Here is a 14,914-nt window from a genome sequence, read left to right as displayed (position 1 = left end):
GCAGGCCTTCCCTTCACGGGCAAGAGCACTTGCAGCTCGGAAGAAGACCCGAGTGCCAGGGCAGGGAGGGCAGAGGTTCGCGGCGGTGGCCCCTGGCAGGGCTCGGCCGAGGCTCTCGGTGCTGCTTTTTGTTTGCTAGCACGGGGAGCCAGGTGGCAGGAGCAGGCGGGAAGGCTAATGGGTTTCCCAGGCAGCTGATGTTTTGCTTTTTTTTTTTTTTTTTTTGTTCATATTTCAGATGCTTTAGAGAGAAAAACAGCCCGCGCGCCGCTAGGGAGGGGAGATCGGTGCCCTGACCTCCCTGAACTGGGGGACTGGTTCTGAGCCGGGACTGGTCTGGCAAAGGCTTGGGTGCCCACCGTGGGGCTGTGGGTGGGGGGCACAGGACCGGGTCCTGCCATCACCCCCCCCAATCACCAGCCCTGCTGCCCCCCCCCCCCAAAAGCTGGCTGCGTTTCACTGATGGGGGCATCCACCTGGGGGGGGCCCTGCACATTTTAACGGCGTTGGCATCGTTTGGCAGCAGCGGTGGGAAGGGGGGACCCACGGCTGCGTGCGCAGGGCCCCCTCCTTGTGTGCTCCCTGGGGCAGCTCGGCTTGCTGCTTATAATTTATTAATCTCACGCCGGTTTATATTTGGCTCCAGGCGTGTCTGCAGCCCTGTTTGCAGAGAGGGTTGGGCACCGGGCGCTCTCTTGGAGGACAGAAGAGGCTGGCACCAAGGGACGGGGCTGGGGACAGGCAGAGAAGGGACCCTGGGGCTCAGTACCCTGCATGAGGGCTCCGAGGCTCCCTGCTTGCAGGAGACAGGCTGCGAGATTTTCCCTATCCAGGAGCCTCAACCAACGGGGCTGGAGGGAACCTGTTCCCATCTGCTGTTTGTTCAGGAGAGCTGGGAGGCTTCTGAGAGGAGCCAGGCACTCAAAGGGCCTTTGACGACATGAATTGAGGGCTCTGAGCAAGGAAAAGCTGCATTTTTTTTCCTTCTGCTCCTTGCACGGCCGCAGCCAGCACCTGGCAGCCTTTGGAGCTCCTTCGATGCCACGGCGGGGAGGGAAGGGGAGAGGCGGCTGGCTCCCGGCGGGGCACCTTGCTCAGCCTCTAAACGCAGAGCAATCCCCAGCCCCACGTGTCCTCCATCCCCTTCTTCCTCCCTATTGCTCCAGCGAGGGGCTGGGGGCTGCTGCCATGTCCCGGCGGTGCCGTTTCGTCCTGCAGTGGCTAAGCAGGGGGGGGGCTCTGCTTTCGGGTACCCCCTCCCCGGGGAGCAGGGGCAGGTCCTTGCTGCGGGTCGGGGTACAGCGGTGCCACGGACTGGGCCAGGAGGGTGGGAGCACCCTGCTGGGTCTGTCCCCGGTGCCTGGTGACATCTACGAGCCCGAAGAGCCGCACCACGGGCCACAGATCGCGGCACCAGAGCCTGTGACACCTGCCGGGGGATACGTGGTCTGTCCTCCACGGTGGCTTTGCACTTGGCTGTCCCCCTGCCAGCCGCTCTCCTGGCTGCTCTGCCAAACCTGCAGGCTCCCAAAGGTGCCTCGCTGCATGCTCAGAACGAGCCTCCCTTGGCCACGGGGATGTTCCCGGCGTGAAGCAGACATCCAGGGACAGGAGAGGGAGCGACGGGGAGGAGGAAATGCTTCAGAGTTTCCAGCTCTGGTCTAAATTAGGCACTTAACCTTTTCAAACATATTTTACAGTGGTTGTAATAAGCCCTGACCCTCTTTGCGCTGGTAAATCCACGCTGTGAGGAGTCCCTCGATGGATCTTTAGGAAATCCAGCATATGGGGGCTGCAGGGGAGGGGATCACAGCCTGCGTGCAGATGTCCCGAGACCATTTATTGCCCCTCGGTAGGGCTGGGAGCTGCGGGGACATTCCTGCCCCCAAGGCACTGGAAAGATGCCATCCAGCCCCTAATAACCCCCAGACCCCAAGAGGCAGGCGGTCATTACATCGGGCTGCGGGGCCCCGAAGGCAGCCTGTAATTAGGGTGGGACGGTGCAGAGCCTTCCCCAGCTAAACCATCATTTCCCAGCGCCGGCAGCCCTGAGAGGTCGGCGGCTGGGAGCAGAGCTGGGGCTGTGTGTGTGGGTAAGGGACAATTTGGGTTTCGCTGCCCTTCTCCTTACCCTTCTCCCCCAGCAAAGACTTTGGGGCAAACCAGAGCCCCGTGTGGCTGTTGTATAGATACCTCTCACCCCGTTCTCAGCCAGGAAAGCTCCGGGTGAGTCCTTCCAGCGTGGTGCAAGGGAAGCTTTGCAGCACCTCCCGTGGAAACCGGGTGAGCCCAGAGCCCCGGGGCTCCACAGGAGCCGCGGTGAGAGCATCGCCCGCGCCCGACTCAGAGTTTCCAGCAGAGTCCTGGGGCTCTCGCCGCCTTCGTGCTGTCTCCAAGTGACCGATTCCCTCCCCGCCGCCTCAAATCCCGGTTCAAGAATGTTGTTTGGGTTGCAGAAAGTATTGCTAAAAGAGGAAAGGGGAAAAAAAAATGAAAGGAAAGAAAAAAAAAAAAAAAGGAAGAGTGAAGCCGGGGTGAGACGGGAGGTCAAGGGAGGCTTCGCCCTGCCCTTCCCTGCTGACCCTTGGATTTTTGGGGAGGAGACTGCAGCAGCTGCAGGCGGTCGCCAGATGTTGAGTGCGTTCCCTCCGCACGGTTCAGCCAAGGCTGAGCCCCCACGGGAGCTGCTGCTGCTCCCCCCAGGATTTCCCCACTTTCCCATCCCTCCTTTTCCTGATATTTACCTGCCAGTGCTGCCGGCATCCTCAGAAAGCAAGGGGGGAGCTGCCAGCTGGGGCTGGTTTTGGAGGTACCGCGGAGGTGATAATCCCTGGGGAGGCTGCAGGGCTGCTCCTCTGGGCATGGGAGAGGTGAATCCCGCCACAGGGATCAGCTCTGGGTGGGAGGACGTGGAGGTGAGGAAGAGGAGGTTTGGTTGCAAACACCCAGAAGGTCCGCACAAACCTGGGAGCCTCCAAACCTGGAGAGTGGCTCCAGGGCACCTCAGCTCCAGAACTTGGAGCACGAGCCCTGTCGGGAGGCCTGGTGCAATACAGCAGCTCCAGATGATGGCCTGGTGGCCCCACCGCAGAGCTCTGCGGGTGCCGCCCCGCTCATTTCCACCCCATTTTCCCAAGCAGGGCTGGAAGATGCTGAGGGTTGAAGTCTCCCTGCTTGGATTCCTGTGGCTGGAGTCCCTCAAACCAGCAGGGGGTTCGATGGGTTCGGATGTGCACGGTACATTCGTAACTCTGCGTTCACTGGGGCAGAAGGAGCTTTGGCCTTAGCATCGGGTGGCTTTGATTCCTTTTAGGCCGTGAAGCGCTCGCTCCCTGTGCCAGAAGCAGCCTGACGAAACCGCGCTTGTCCGTGCAGAAGGCAGCGCTCCCGGCTCCAAGCCCGGGATTTGAAAAATCAAGGCCAACGGGGGCCAGATTCGGTGGTTCCAAAAGCAAAGCTCGAGAGGATTTGATCAAAACAACCGGAAGAAACCCAAACAAAATAGACACTGTTCACATCAATTTGGTTGAGCAAACCAACGCAGGCAACTGTCTGGCCCTGACGAGATGCAGACTGCGGCCGTCAGCGCAACTGCGCCGGCTGAGCTCAGGCAGCAAGAGGGACCGGGGGCTTCAGGCGAGCAGGACGGAGAACTCCTGGCTCCCGTTACCAGCTCAGGGCTTTTTTTTAATGCTCAGCTATAGGGAAGAGGCGTTTATAGAAGGAGATGTCCAAAAGGTTGCATGAAAGTCGAGGAGAGCTGCAGAAGCTTTGCAGTGGGCTGCAATGAGCAGCAGTGCCGAGGTCTCATCCGCTCCCGCCAGAGCTCACCAAACCTCGCAGCAGAGCCCCCGCAGTCCCAGAGGACATTGAAGCTGGACAGGATGAGGCTGGGTGAAAGTCCTGGTGACTGTGGGGAACAGAAAAATGAGCCTGAGCATGACTTTTTTTACTGGTTTTGGCTGGGAAATGTGGGATGTGACCATGGGGAACGGAGCCATCCAGAGGAGCCCATGCACGAGGGCTCTGCCTCCCCCGCAGGGTGCCTGCCCGGCGTTGTGCCCGTTTTGCCTTGCAGAAGGCAGAGAGGCCGCTTCCTTATCTAACCCAGCTACGGATGTTTTGCTTTTCCAGAACGACATCCAAGCCCTGCAAAAGCCTCCGAGCTGTTGGCCACCGGGACACCTCGAGCTGCCAGAGATGTGACGCTGGTTGACACCATCCGGGCGCCGAGCAGCAGATGTTACTGGCTGCCACCACCCCGCGCACCGTTTTCCTTGGCAGCAGGAGCAGAGCCCTCCAGGCTGGGTCATCCCCTGCCCCAACCCACAGCTTCCAACCCCACACACATCCACGAGCCCCTCTCCAGCCTCCCTGCCCCGCTGCAAGCTGCAATTGCAATGCTTTCCTGGGACAGAGAGGTGCGCCAGCTCTATTAAATCCCACAGAGAGCACAAAACCTCTCCCTGCTTTACCAGGGATTTACCTCCTTTGGGGCAGCACAGCCCCCCTGAGCTATTTCCCCACTCGAAGGCAGGATTTCTCCGAATACCCCAGAGCGAGCAGCTCTCTCCCTGCAGCCCGGGGCCGCGTGCTGCGTTGCGGTGAGCTGTGCTTTCCAGGCATGCTCTTCCTTCCCCAGCAGCCTCGCGTCCTGGCACCGTCCCCACTGTACAGCTTGTCCCTCGCCACCCCGTCCGCGAACCGCCCGCACATTCCTCCCCTGTGCAGCGAGGCCCGCAGATCGATAAGGATCTTTGCGAGGCTCCCCCGGGGAGGAGGATGTTTTGGCTGGGAAATATCGATGGGAAGCAAGGAGAAACTGAGCCCAGAGGGAGCCGGGCACCTGCCAAGCTCGCTAAATAACTCCAGGCTCCTCAGCAGACCTGGGTGTGCTGCTGGAGCCGGGCACGGAGCAGCAGGCGATGGGCGGGCAGGGCTCCTCCTTCTCAATCCCTGCAGGAGGAAATGCTTCGACAAAAAGCCAAAGCTGGAGCATGCAGAGACAGGGACCAGGGGGCTGCATCAGTGCCCACCACCCCCCAGCTTTCCAGGACCCCCAGGGGCTCTGCATCCCCAGCTGGTGAGCTGCATAGCAGGGAGTCCCCAACCACGGTCACCCAGCACACACACACACCCTGTGCACCCCTGGGAGCCTCGCTGGGGACCCCCCATCCCCAGCAGGATGGGCACAGTCTGCAGAAATGCCAGCTTGGCATCTCTCTCCTGCCAAGCTGAAGACAAATTCCTGCTGTCACAGTGGCTCTTTGGTAGGCAATTTATTTACCTTGGATGCCGCAGCCTTATCGTTCATGGAAATGTTTATCCTAAATATTTAATAGCAGGGCTGCATAAACGGAGGCTTCCTGGGGAAGAAGCCCAAGCTGCAGCCAGGGCAGGCATAACGTCCCTTCCCTTGGTACTGCAAAAGTTAAAGATACTTTCTCTCTTCTCCCCAAGAATCACATCCTCAGCACCTCAAAATCAGAGATTTTTTAATCTGGCCAGAGGCCTCTTCATCACTTCCTGATGAGAAACACAGGAGACCTAACAACAGCCCTTTTAAAAACAACATCCCCGATTCCACTAACTCGTTAAACAGAGAGAGCCTGAAAAGTGCCAACACTCCTATGAGAAAAGACGGGAGGGAGAGAGAGAGAGAGAGGGAGGAAAGAAAAAGCAGGTTATTTATAACGCCAGGCAGCATTAGGGTCTCTTCAGTCTCTCCTGCAAACTGTCTGCTGCTAGGAGGTCACTCCCCAAAAAACCTGCCGAGCCCGTGACCTGCAAGCACAATATTTGGTCTGGGATCTAGGGCGGGCACCAGCCTTTGCAAACCGGGCGCCGCACTCACATGCTGCTTGACACACGGGAGATCCCGGAGCAGAGCAGCGAGGCTTTGGAAAGCAGGCTCTCAGCTTGGTAAGTCCATCTCCATATTTATTACGATTTTTTTTTTTTTTTTTTTTTTTGAGGCTTGATTTCCATAGCCCTGCCGTGGAAGGCGGGCGGCTGCCCCGCGGAGCACATGCCAGCGACACGGGTGGCACGGCGCGGGCGCCAGCGCTTGCGAGCCGCAGCGGCCGGGTGCCCTCTCCCGCTCCCCGCGGCTCCTGCCCCGGCTGCAGCTCCCCAGACACCTGCATTGGGACCCCCGCAGCCACAGCCTTCGACACCCGGGCACGTGCAGCACCTGTTTGCAGCCCCCCCGAGGCTTTGCTGTCTCATCCTCTGCTTGTTTCGAGCCCGTGGTGCCCCTTGCTCCACAGCCTGCTCCTTCCCTGGGTGTCCTGATGGGACCCACAGCCTCCAGCACAGAAGCGTGGAGGCTGGGGGATGGCACGGATAACGTGGCTGGCACGTGCAGATGCCACCCAAAAGTGGGGCTGAACCCACTGGGGAGGGGAGAGAGACCACATGAAGCAGGGTGGATGCTGAGGACAGGCTCGGGGGCTGGTGGCACAATGAAGGGGGCACTGAGAAAGGAGGATGGAGACCTGGATCAATCCTGCCCCATACAGAGGGAGCCCAGGAAGGGGCAGCAGCCCCAGCACGGAGCAGACGGCTCTGTTTCACCAGGCAGAGTGCTCTGGAGTGGGAGGGAGGAGGAGAAGAAACTCGCCTGCAACTGCCAAGCTCCTGCCGCACACGCAGCATCCCAAAGGACCACGGCTCCTCTGTCCCTCGGCTGCAAGAGAAAGCAGGAGCCGTGCCTGCCTTCCTCGGTCTCAGCCCCTGTTTTCTTCCAGCAGAAGCAGCCTGCCAGCGTGCCTCGGTGGCGGGGCAGCCGCTGCCCCGAGCACAACTGTGCCCTCTTTGTCTGCTGGGCTCTATGGGCAAGAAATCCCCTCCTCCCGCTGCTGGGTGTGCCAGGCTGGGGACAAGCGACCTGCCGGCCCCTCGGGAGCACAGTTTGGGTGGGCTGGAGGGCACAGACCCCCGGGGATGAAATCTGGGCACAGACAGCTCCACCGCCACAGCTCTGCAGGGGCTGGCTGACAGCCCCCAGCAGCACGGGGGTCAGGAGGAGGAAGCAGCAGCAAACCTCACCATTTTTCCCCTTTTCCCAGCTGTGCCCCAGGGTGCAGACCTGGTGAGGTTTCCCCATGCTCCGTGGCAGCGGCAGGGCTGGCGGCAGCCCCGCGCTCCCGGCCACGTGTACAGCAGGCAGCAGGCAGGAGCCTCCGCTCCGCTCCCCCTCCGAGCAGCGCGGCCCGGAGTATTTCCTGGAGGCATTTCAAGCCGCCGCTGCTCTGCGTGCTGGCATAGCCACGAGGCTCGGGGAAGGACAAGAGGCCATGGCTGGCGTCCTCATCCTGCCAGCACAGCACCCTGGGACGGGGCAGCAAAGCCCACTTGAAGCCCAGGGGCTCCAGGGGCTGTTTGCATGGTGCTGAGCACCCAGCCCTGCTCTCTGCTCATCTCCAGCCCCAGGCAGATCAGATCTCACAAGCAGGGCAGGCAGTTTCGGGATGGTTCCGCTCTCCTGTGTCACACTGGGGGGACAGCAGGTGACAGCCCTTTCCCACCAGGCCAGGACGAGCAGCTCAGCTGGGGAAATCTCAGCACCGAAGCTGTTTCCACTTCGGAATAAGCCAGAACTTGTTTACCAGGATTTCCATCAGTCCTGAGCAGCGTGAGCATCCTGCGTGGTGGTGGGGGCAGGGAGAGCTGGATGAAACCCACAGCGACTCGTGTCGCCAGCGAGTGCGGTATAAATAGAGAGAACACAGAGCTGCCTCCAAACACGCCTCGAGCTCCATCAACCTGCGCCCGCAGCCACCGCTGCCCCCCGTCGGGTGGGATCGCGGGGATGGGACGCGGTCCTTCTCCTGCCTTGGGTGAACCCAGACCTTCGGGGCAGAGCTGTGGCCTTGCACAAACCCCGACAAGTGGCCCCCATCTCCATCCCCTGCCCAGCTGCAGCAGAAATAGCGATAGGAAAGATTTGGCGAGCAGAGAGGCCCTGGAAGAGGCGGGAGGTGAAAGTGGGGGAGATGGGGTAACGCCAAAGGGGGGGCACGCCTGCAGCCACGGCTCTTTTAGTAGGACTCCCTCGGGTCCCCGTGCTCCCCCAGCCCTGCTGCCAGGAGCCACCAGGCTGTGCCCACGTCCCGACCTGCTCAGTTCCCAGCCTGCAGGGAGCAGCTCTCCTGCCCCCAGCCCCTGCCCTGCTCCTGATTCTGCTGCTGGTTCCCCCCCAGGTCCCCCCGGCACCCGCACCATGCGCTGGGCCACCGTCGTGCTCGTCGCTGCGCTCTGCGGGGCCTCGCTGGGCCAGTACAACGAGGAGGAGGACCTGGCGTGGTTGCAGTACTACATGCGGCAGTCCCGAATGTCCTCCTACAACTACATGCCCTACTACGAGGATGAGAACAGCCCGTACGTTTACTCGTACCTCCCGGCTCCCGACACGGAGGCAGAGCCCGGCCCTGAGCCTCAGCAGGCCCCTTCCTGGCAGTGTCCCCAGGAGTGTGACTGTCCCCCCAACTTCTCCTCGGCCATGTACTGCGACACCCGCAACCTGAGGTACCTGCCCTTCGTGCCCACCCGCATGAAGTACGTCTACTTCCAGAACAACCAGATCACCGCCATCCAGGAGGGGGCCTTCGACAACGCCACGGAGCTCGAGTGGCTGGCGCTGCACAACAACCAGATCACCAGCGAGAAGATGGGCAAGAGGGTCTTCGCCAAGCTCAGAAACCTGGAGAGGCTGTACATGAACAACAACAACCTGACCAAGATGCCCAGCCCCCTGCCCCGCTCCCTGAGAGAGCTCCACTTGTCCTACAACCAGATCTCCAAGGTCCCCTCCAATGCTCTGGAGGGCCTGGAGAACCTCACGGCCCTGTACCTCAGCCACAATTACATTTTTGAGATGGGAGCTTCCCTCAAAGGGCTCAAGTCCTTGATCCTGGCTGATCTGAGCTACAACCACCTCAGGAAAGTCCCCGACGGGCTCCCAATGGCCCTGGAACAGCTCTACCTGGAGTACAACCACATCAACGCCATCCCCGATGACTATTTCAAGGTCTCTCCCAAGCTGCTCTACGTACGGATGTCCCACAACAGCCTGACGAACCAAGGTCTCTCCACCAACACGTTCAACAGCAGCAGCATCCTGGAGCTGGACCTCTCGTACAACAGGCTCCAGAAGATCCCCCGGGTCAGCACCCACCTGGAGAACCTCTACCTCCAGGGGAACCAAATCAACGGTGAGCAGGCACGCGGTGGTGCTGGGGAGGCAGAACCTGTGATAGGGGGTTGAGCAGGAGAGGGGAATTGGGGAGGTTTCTGGCCTCCTAGGTGGTCTTCAACAAGGTAGGAAAGGGGGTTGGTTGTGGTGCTGGCTTTGGGTGTTCCTTCATGGTGCACAAATCCATCGCTCTGGTTCCATTTAGCCCGAGCATCTTCGGGCTGCAGATGCCAGAAACCAGCTGGGGGTCGGAGCTGATGCACAACGTGGGGAGGGAGCTGCTGGCATTGCACGTGGGCTGAGGGGTCACCAACGGAGGGGACAGAGCTGAGGGGTTCCCCACCACCAAACGTGGCAACAGGCATTGCTCTGCAGGGCCAGTGCAGGGGCAAAGGGACCAGGGACAAACCCTGCGGTGCTCAGCAGCCTGCAGCCCTCGGGGCATCTCCTTCCTCCCCACCAGGATGCCCCAAAATCTCCAGCTGCAGCTCTCCCCAGTCTGACACCCTCTGCTTTATTCTCCAACCCTCCCTGAGCTGCAGGCAGCGTGGCTTCAGCTCTTCCCACATCGCAGAGGTGGCTCTGATGCCCCCCCAGCCCTCCCTCCCCAGCCCCTGGAAGCCCACGGCCCCCCCAGAGCCCCTCTCTGCCTGCACATCCTGGCCAGGGCCAGGACAGACGGGAGCTCTTAGCTACTAGAGAGCCTTCTGCCAGGACTAAAATTCACTCCATTTAATACACAAATAAATAAAAGGAACAGATTGTTCCGGGGTTGCTGTTTATATATATAAAAAAAAGGGGGGGGGGGGGGGGAAAGAGACAGAGAAAGAGAAAAAAACCTGCATCTCCTGGAAAAATCCACCCTGGCTCCTGTCACCTGCCAGCTCCCTGGGGAAGGACCCCCCAGGAGTGGTGCTGAAGCCCCCGAGCGAGGCCAGGCTGGGGAGGTGCCGTGCCGCAATCAGCTGTTGCAGGGGAAACAACCCCGCACCGAGGAGCCGACAGAAACACGAAAACAAGAGCAGACTCCCGAATGTTTGCTTTCAAAACGTGTAGCTGTTAATGTCTGCCCACAAATGCCATGAAACCACCACGGAGCCATCCGGGCTCGACTGCGGAGCTGCTCCAGCTGAAGGTTTTGCTGCTGGCCTTTAGAGCAGCCCTGGGAGCCCCCCAGGAGCCCTTCGGTGGGGGGTGAGGTGCCTGCAGCACCCCTGGGTGCTGTGCAGCCCCCGGGGAGATGCTGCTGCCCTCTCTGGGCTGCCAGCCCCCTCCTGCCACCCAAATCACCCCCTGCCCCTGCCCCAAAGCTGCTCGTATGGAGCCAAAAAGCCCAGAGCAGCCCAAATCAGTGGGGAATTGGGGCTGGGTGCCCCGCAGCACCCCGGTGCACCCCAGTGCCTTCCCCAGCAGCTCCCAGCCCGGAGCTTTGCTGCCCTCTAGTCGGTCGCTGCTCTCCCAAATCCGGCACAAAATCAGGATTTGCTCTGTGTCCTCCCTCCAAACCCAGGCAGGGCCTGGCCTGAGAGGGGCTGGCAGCAGAGGAAAGGAGAGGGGATGGGGACAGGGACAAGGGCGTGTGTCCCCCCTCGGCCCCCCAGACACGCTGCCTGGGTGTTCTTGCTCCCCAGCAGTGCCGGGGGTTTCCTGGATGCTGCAGCTCGTGGAGCTGATGAAATGCAACAGCAATCCCTACTGCAGAGCGATGTTTTCCAGCTGACACCTCCCAGCTCCCCGTGCTTTTTTCCTACCCACACTCCAGCCACACTGAGTGAAGTCGCAGCTCCAGAGCTCTGAGCACACACAGGCTGCTTCTGACTGCGGCCAGGAGCATCAACCACTCCTCTGGAAAGACGTAGAGCCCACTTTGGCAGGAATAATTGGGAATTTAGGGGTACTTTCATCGTTTCCCTGGCATGGGCTCGGTTCCCCCGGACCCATCTCCGGACCAGGTCCCCCTGACACCTCTGGGTCTCCTTCTCCCCGCAGAGTTCTCCATCAGCAGCTTCTGCACCGTGGTGGACGTCATGAACTACTCCCGTCTCCAGGTCCTGCGGCTCGACGGGAACGAGATCAAGCGCAACGCGGTGCCCCCCGACGCCCCGCTGTGCCTGCGGCGTGCCACCATCATCGAGATCTTGCCTGGGCGTCGGCCCCCCCCCCCCCCCCGTCTCCGGTCCTCAGGACTTCTCTCCCCCGTCCCTGGGGAGACACATACACTCCCATTTTAATGCAGCTTGACGGTTTGATTTGGCTTCTGCAATAGTGCAATAAGGGTGCTCCAACGCCAGCCCACGCGGGTGGGCAGGATCTGTTCAGCCCCAAATGTCCCCGTCCCCGTCCCCCCCCCCCACTTCCCGGCTCTCCGGTCTCGCAGGGTGGGACAGGTCCCAGCACAAATCCCACCACGGCCATGTCCCAGCCTCTGTGGGAGGGAAGGGGGAGAGCTCGCCCCGTCTCCAAAACCCAGCTCCGTTTTGGGGGTTCCAGCACAAATAATGGGGCTCACCTTGGGCCAGGCTTTGGTGGTCCCTGGGAGCTGCACGGGTAAAGGGCTAAAGGTGCTCTGGCTGCCAACATCCCTCTCTAGGATGGTGAAGAGTAAATCCACTCTTTGCCCTCATTTTTTCCCCTGCTTTCCCCCCAGCCATAAAGCTCATGGGAGAGAAACCCTTCCTGCTGCTGCCAAGCGGCCGTCAGCTGCTGAGCTCAGAGAGAAACTCTCCCAACCCCCAGTTTGGGCCAGAACCCGGGGGCGAGGGATGGGCACCTCGCAGCACCAGCACCCTGCAGAGCTCGGGGTTGTGCCAGAAGCCAGCCCCTCACCCCCGCTTCTCCCTCCCCGGGCACAGACACCTGGTGCTGCAGCCAGAGGCACCCAGGATCACGTTCAGCTGTGGCACGAGGGCAGCTGGGGCTTATGTGGGGTCTGCAGGGTGCACACAGATCTGCCAAACCCAGCCCACTCAGCTGTGGATGCCTCTGATTACCAGGAGCAGAGCTTGGTGTAACACAGGCCCGAGGTATGTGAGGTGCAAGGGCCAGGCAGGATCCACCTGGGTTTAACAAGGGAGGGATTTTGCTGCTCGTAAAACCCCGGGACCTGACCCCTAAAGCTCATCCGTGCCTGCAGGGTCCATCCTGGTGTGAATCAACGCGCTGTGCCCGGCTCTACCCTGCCCGCCGGCATGGCTTGGAGCTCTCCCCCGCCCCACTAATTGGGGTCTCTCATTAAAAACGATCTAGCAGCACCATGTGCATCGGTCAGCAGCACGTCCCCCGTTCACCAGGAGCCAAAACACCCCCGTGGTTCCTTGGACGGCTTAGTTTGAGAACCAAAGGGGCAGCTGAGCTTTAGAGATGACCTGCAAAGCTGAAGAGGTCATCTCGACCCTCTGCATTTAAACTGCATGCTAACACTATAGAAACAAAAAAAAAATCCCAAAAAAACCTGTACTATCACCGACGCATGAACTGTAGATATCATACCGACCAATAAAGCCCTTTCTGTAACTGCACCAAACGTGTCTGAGGGATCCCAAATGCAGGGAGAGGCTGAGGTCTGAGTGTCGGGGCTGCTCTGAGCATCCCCGCCTGCAGCCCAGACCTTCCCGCAGACATAACCCGGGCTGGATTTGCCGTCTGGTGGCTGCTCCAGACACTACACACGCAGCCGCCGCCTTCCCCACGCCACGGAGCTGCCGCCCCACCACACCGCGTGTGGAGGTCGTGCAAAAATAGAGAGGGGAAAAAACACACGCTGAGAGCTGCCAGTTAGGGGAAGGATGAGAAAGGATGGCGGTGCTGCTGGCGCGGTGCTGCTGGTCGTTGGATTTTGGATGCTTTCATGTCCTCGGGCATTCAGCCTTGCTTATTTTTAACAGCTGAGCTGGAAGATGCTTAAAAAAAAACAGATGGGAAGGAGTTTTGGAGACCTGGGGTGCACAGAAAGGGCCTCCTGCTCCAGGAAAGGCTCTTGCAGAACCCAGATGGGAGCAGAGGCACAAAGACCCCACTCCAGCCCCCTTCCCCATCCTTATCCACATCCCAGAGCCGCAAAGGGACGTGCACGTCCCCACGGCCCCATCGCCACCTCCTGCAGCCTGCTGAGGTCCCCGAGGCTGCTGCTGGGGGCTGGCGTTGCCCATCACGCGTGGCCACGGCTTTTCTCCCACTCCCCATGGCCCCCAGCAGTGGGGTTGGGGAGCCGCCCCGCACCCGGGGGTCCCGGCAGTGGGGTTGGGGAGCCGCCCCGCACCCGGGGGTGCCCACCCTAGGAGCAAAGCGCATCTCTTGGGCGAGAGCTGGGGAAAAGCCAGCTCGGGGCAGCGGACCAAGGGGAAGACCCGGCCCTTTTGGGACCCCAAAAGCATCCCCCAGGGGTGCTTCACCCCCCGCGGCTGCAGTTGCTGCTTTCCACCAGCTGGGGGCCGGGGGCTGCCTCCCGCGGGGGGGGGAGGCGAAGGGGAGAGGGGCTGAGCCGTCCGTCCCCCCCCTCCGCTGCCCCCTCCCTTCTCCCCCTCCCCAAAAAAAGGGGGAGACCCCATTGGTCCTGCGAGCCCCTGAGCGCCCAATCGCTGCCCTGTTGCTGGGTAGGGGAGGGCAGGATGGGGGCTTCATCCCCTTCCTCCTCCTCCTCTTCCTCCTCCTGTTGCTGGGAGGGGCGGGGGTCCGGGGGGCCCCTAGCAGCCCGTGGCCCACTATGGGGGAGGAGGAGGAGGATGCCGGAGTGTGGGGCTTTGTCCGGACCCACCAAGGAGCCTAAAGGAGGGGAAGACCCCAAACCAACCGAACGCAGCTCCCCGGTCCCCCAGGGCTGTGCCCCGCAGCCTCTGTGGGGTCACCTCTGCGCCAGACCCTAAAAACCATCAGGGCACCCCCAGGGGACAGCAGGGTTTCTTCAGAGCTCCCCTAAAAACCCTCCAGTTCCTGCACCCCCACCCGTTCCAGGCTCTTCCCCTCCCCGTTTTTCTGCTCTCCCCTCGAAGCCTCCCTCAGCTCCAGCGCTCCCCAGCCCTTAGCGCAGCACCGCTCCAGGAAGCGCAGGATTTGTGCCTAAAAACCACCCCAAACACTCTCCTCTGGGGAGAAGAAACCAGCGAGGGACAGCTTTGACCTGAGGCCAGCACCGACGTGGCTGGGGGCTTGGGGGGCGCAGAGCCCCCCGGGGACGTGAGCGCCGCGCACGGCGCCGTCGGTGTGTCACCGGGACGTGCACCCGGCGTCCTGTCCTTCAGCACTTCCCTTTGCTCAATTCTCCCCGGCCTTAACCTAAAACCTTTATTGTTCTCGGACTAGGTCGGGACGGGACCGTCTCAATTTTCTGGTTTCTCCTCGAGGCCACGGCCCCGTTTCTCGCGCCGACGTGCACTCGCTCGCACGCTGGATGGTGCTGAGGACAAAAGGCCCCCGTGGCCGGGGCTGGGCAGGGCTGGCCGCAAATGTTCCCCCTGCACCTGGCTGTCTGCAGACGTGCTCGCGACGTGACGAGCAATAAAAGTTGATTATTAATAAGCCGCTTGGATCGGGGCCGCGGCAGCTGCGACATTGCTGGGAAGAGATAAGAAAAGTGCCGAGGCAGCGGGAACGCGCCCCGGGGGGGGGCGAACCCAGCAGAGCTCGGCAGGGCCCCGGGCACGGCTCGAGGCCGAGCGCATGGTTCCATTTCACAGAGGAGCAGACTGAGGCCTGGGGGGGACAGGCAGCTTCCCAGCTCTC

General features: G+C 61.1%; 1 protein-coding gene and 1 long non-coding RNA gene across 3 annotated transcripts in view; both read left to right on the top strand.

Annotated features, from left to right (window-relative positions):
- Positions 1–12,714, top strand: part of LOC118178480 — a 25,127-nt gene extending 12,413 nt beyond the window's left edge. The window contains exon 3 of the long non-coding RNA XR_004756158.1: positions 12,196–12,714. This is a non-coding gene — a long non-coding RNA (uncharacterized LOC118178480). The remainder of the gene's footprint in view (positions 1–12,195) is intronic.
- On the top strand, positions 5,428–14,914 carry FMOD (fibromodulin). Of its 2 annotated transcripts, XR_004756148.1 has the most exons (4): positions 5,428–5,922; positions 8,205–9,215; positions 11,186–11,535; positions 14,902–14,914. XR_004756148.1 is itself a non-coding variant. In XM_035347029.1 (3 exons), exons 2-3 carry the CDS (start codon positions 8,225–8,227, stop codon positions 11,425–11,427), a joined length of 1,233 nt encoding a protein of 410 aa, XP_035202920.1. In that variant the 5' UTR covers positions 5,428–5,922; positions 8,205–8,224; the 3' UTR covers positions 11,428–12,163. The 2 variants fall into 2 exon arrangements, 1 of the variants encoding a protein (XP_035202920.1); XM_035347029.1 differs by lacking the exon at positions 14,902–14,914 and having other exon boundaries at positions 11,186–12,163.

The sequence above is a fragment of the Oxyura jamaicensis genome, chromosome 26 (assembly GCF_011077185.1).
Source record: "Oxyura jamaicensis isolate SHBP4307 breed ruddy duck chromosome 26, BPBGC_Ojam_1.0, whole genome shotgun sequence".
NCBI lineage: Eukaryota > Metazoa > Chordata > Aves > Anseriformes > Anatidae > Oxyura > Oxyura jamaicensis.
The sequence above is the reverse complement of the archived record's forward strand: the minus strand, read 5'-3'. Positions and strand labels throughout refer to the sequence as shown.

Excerpts from the sequence above, each read along its gene's own strand:
- FMOD (XM_035347029.1), top strand. The coding sequence starts at position 8,225 with ATGCGCTGGGCCACCGTCGTGCTCGTCGCTGCGCTCTGCGGGGCCTCG. Across the intron at positions 9,216-11,185 it reads CCAGGGGAACCAAATCAACG|AGTTCTCCATCAGCAGCTTC; the intron begins GTGAGCAGGCAC and ends TTCTCCCCGCAG.